General features: G+C 44.7%; 1 protein-coding gene across 1 annotated transcript in view; it reads right to left on the reverse strand.

The window, feature by feature from the left end:
• Positions 1-2,831, reverse strand: part of KIF13B (kinesin family member 13B) — a 192,824-nt gene that overhangs the window by 139,117 nt on the left and 50,876 nt on the right. The window contains 1 exon segment of the mRNA XM_014546454.1: positions 184-276. Coding sequence (XP_014401940.1) covers positions 184-276 — 93 coding nt within the window.

Below are 2,831 nucleotides of genomic sequence, written 5' to 3' on the forward strand. Positions count from 1 at the left end.
GTAAGTCTTTCCATTTGACGAAATAAGTGAGTTTCGGCTAAATGAAAGTTTCTTTTGCTGATTTACTCAGAGTCCTCGGACTTGGCTAAGAGAGTAGCTTCCACTTCTTGCTTTTCTACCATCTGCTGGGCCTCAGTAAAATATATTTTTTAAAAAACAACAACATATATCATTTAATATTACCAGTCTGTCCGTAGGCAAAGACACATGCATTGTAGCCATCAAAAGCATTTTGAAGAATATTCTCTCCAAGGCACTTAAAAACATCATCTTGACCTAAAAGAGAGAGAAAGAAAGAGAAAAAGAAAGGATGTTTTAAGACAAAACTACACATGAACAGTTAAAAAAAAAAAACACCTCAAAAATGCACTTTTTTTTCAGCTTCTCTCCAAAAAAATACTTTTAAATTTGATGAATGCTTCCAAAGACTAATGTTCTTCAGGATATTTCTAGTTAGTACCTGAGACAAAATGAATAAAAAGTTCCCGATAAACACTGGCCAAAAATCTTCTGCAATGCTTTAAAAAGCTAATGAACTACTAATTCAGTAAACTGTGATTATAAATATCTGAAATTTAACCTTGGGACCTATGTGGAACTGAAATTAACTATATACCCCTCAGCTAATGCTTTATTCAATAGATACTGAGTTCAAAACAATCATATATATATATAAATTTCCTCTCCTTTTCCTCAGTTATTTTTTCACTGGAAACATTTATTTTTTTATTTTTTAAACAAGCTGTTTAGGCAAAAATAGTCTTACCAGGCAGAAAATACTACTCTGGAACAAAATTTCAAGTCTCTCTATAATTCACGGGTAGCCTGTTTTACTTTTGTTGCCAAGGTTTTGAAACCAGTGGTCTATGGTGACTAGCAGCAATTCTCCAGGGACTCTTTTTTTTCTTTACTCAGTGGCAATTTTAAATTACAGGGTTCATAATATATACCAGCTAGGACAGAGTGGAAGATATTGAAAATTTCTTCTAGCTTTCTACCATGAACATAAATAATAGGGTCAAATGCTTCTCTACAGACTAAATCAAATAAGCCATTCAAACTCAAGTCATGAATATTGTGATTTTTTTTTAAGAAATATATTTTTTGTAACTCAAATGGAATTTCCGAAGTGTCAAAAGTTATATGTCTTTTGTTATGTTAATGAGGTTACTCTCAGGCTGCACCCAGGGATGGGGGTGCTTGGCAGGAGAACCAATCATGTGATTAGAGGTTTGGAACTTTCAGTCCACCTCCCCTCTGGGGAGAAGAGAGGAACCAGAGATAGAATCGATCATCAATGGCCAATAATTTAATCAATCATGTACTGAAGCTTCTAATTCTATATAATAAAAGGCTGATATGCAAATCGACCAAATGGAGAAACGAACAGTCGCTATAATGCACACTGACCACCAGGGAGCAGATGCTCAACACAGGAGCTGCCCCCGTGGTGGTCAGTGCGCTCCTACAGGGGGAGCGCTGCTCAGCCAGAAGCAGGACTTATGGCTGGCAAGTGTAACAGCGGTGGTAGGGAGCGAGCCTAAGCCAGCAGTCGGACATCCCCCAAGGGCTCCCGGACTGAGAGGGCGCAGGCTGGGCTGAGGGACCCCCCCACCCCCGAGTGCACAAATTTCGTACACTGGGCCTCTAGTAAAACAGAAAAGGACAGGGTTTGGAGAGCTTCCAGGTTGGTGAGCACATGGAAATTTGGGGAGAATGGTGCACCTGTAGAGAACACGGGATCTATATGACCTTTACCATACCTTGCCCTATGTATCTCTTCCATCTGTCTGTTCCTGAGTTATAACTTTGAATAATAAGATGGTCACCTATAGTAAAATGTTTCTCTGAGTTCTATGAGCCACTCTAGCAAATTAATCAAACCCAAGGAGGAGTTGATGGAAACCTCTGATATATAGCCAACTAGAGGCCCGGTGCACATATTTGTGCACCGGTGGGGTCCCTCAGCATGGCCTGTGGGGATCGGGCTGAATCTAACATCCAACATCCCCCAAGGGATGTAGTAGTGCGTGAGGCGGCAGGCGGCTGGGGAGGAACCGCTCCCACTCATCCGGGCCCTGCTCATCCCAGTCAGCTGAGCGTCTGCCCCCATCTTCCACTGCCACCCCTCGCCATCTCCTGGTCTGCTGCACCCAGCTATAAAGAAGTGGGTTCCTAGGTTGCAGCTCCCGCAGCCTCGCTAGCGGTGCAGACTGAGGCTCAGAGAAATGGGGTGAGTGCCCGAGGGGCGCCCAGGGCAGACCAGGGAGTTGCAGTAACTGCGCAGCTAGGCCGCCCACTTTGCGTGCCATCCTGAAAGTCCTGGGGTGGCTCTGGTCTGATAGGAGGAGGCGGGCACTAGGAACAGAGTTCGTGGTCTCTTTTTTCCCTCTCTCTATCCCTCAGTCCCGGATGCCCACGGAGGACGCAGCCGGAGGGGTTGACGGGAGTCGGGGGGTACTGCGCCTCCGGAATGGTGTCTGGGGAGTGGCGGAATCTGGGCTGAAGGCATGGCCTCCCAATGCAAACTGCAGCTCAGACCCACCAAGTTGACTGGCCCCTGGTGGTCAGTGCACATCATAGCAACCGGTCGACCAGTCGCTTAGGCTTTTATATATATAGATTGGACCAGCCAGTGTGGCTCAGTTGGTTGAGCGTCAGCCCATGCACCAGAGGTCACTAGTTTGACTCCTGGTCAGGGCACATGCCTGGGTTTTGGCCTCCATCCTCAGTAGGGGGCATGCCGGAGGCAGCTGATTGATGTCTCTCTCTCATTGATGTTTATATCTCTCTCACTCTTTAAATATATATATATATATATATATATATAT

This window comes from Myotis brandtii, unplaced genomic scaffold (assembly GCF_000412655.1).
Source record: "Myotis brandtii unplaced genomic scaffold, ASM41265v1 scaffold447, whole genome shotgun sequence".
Classification (NCBI taxonomy): Eukaryota; Metazoa; Chordata; class Mammalia; order Chiroptera; family Vespertilionidae; genus Myotis; species Myotis brandtii.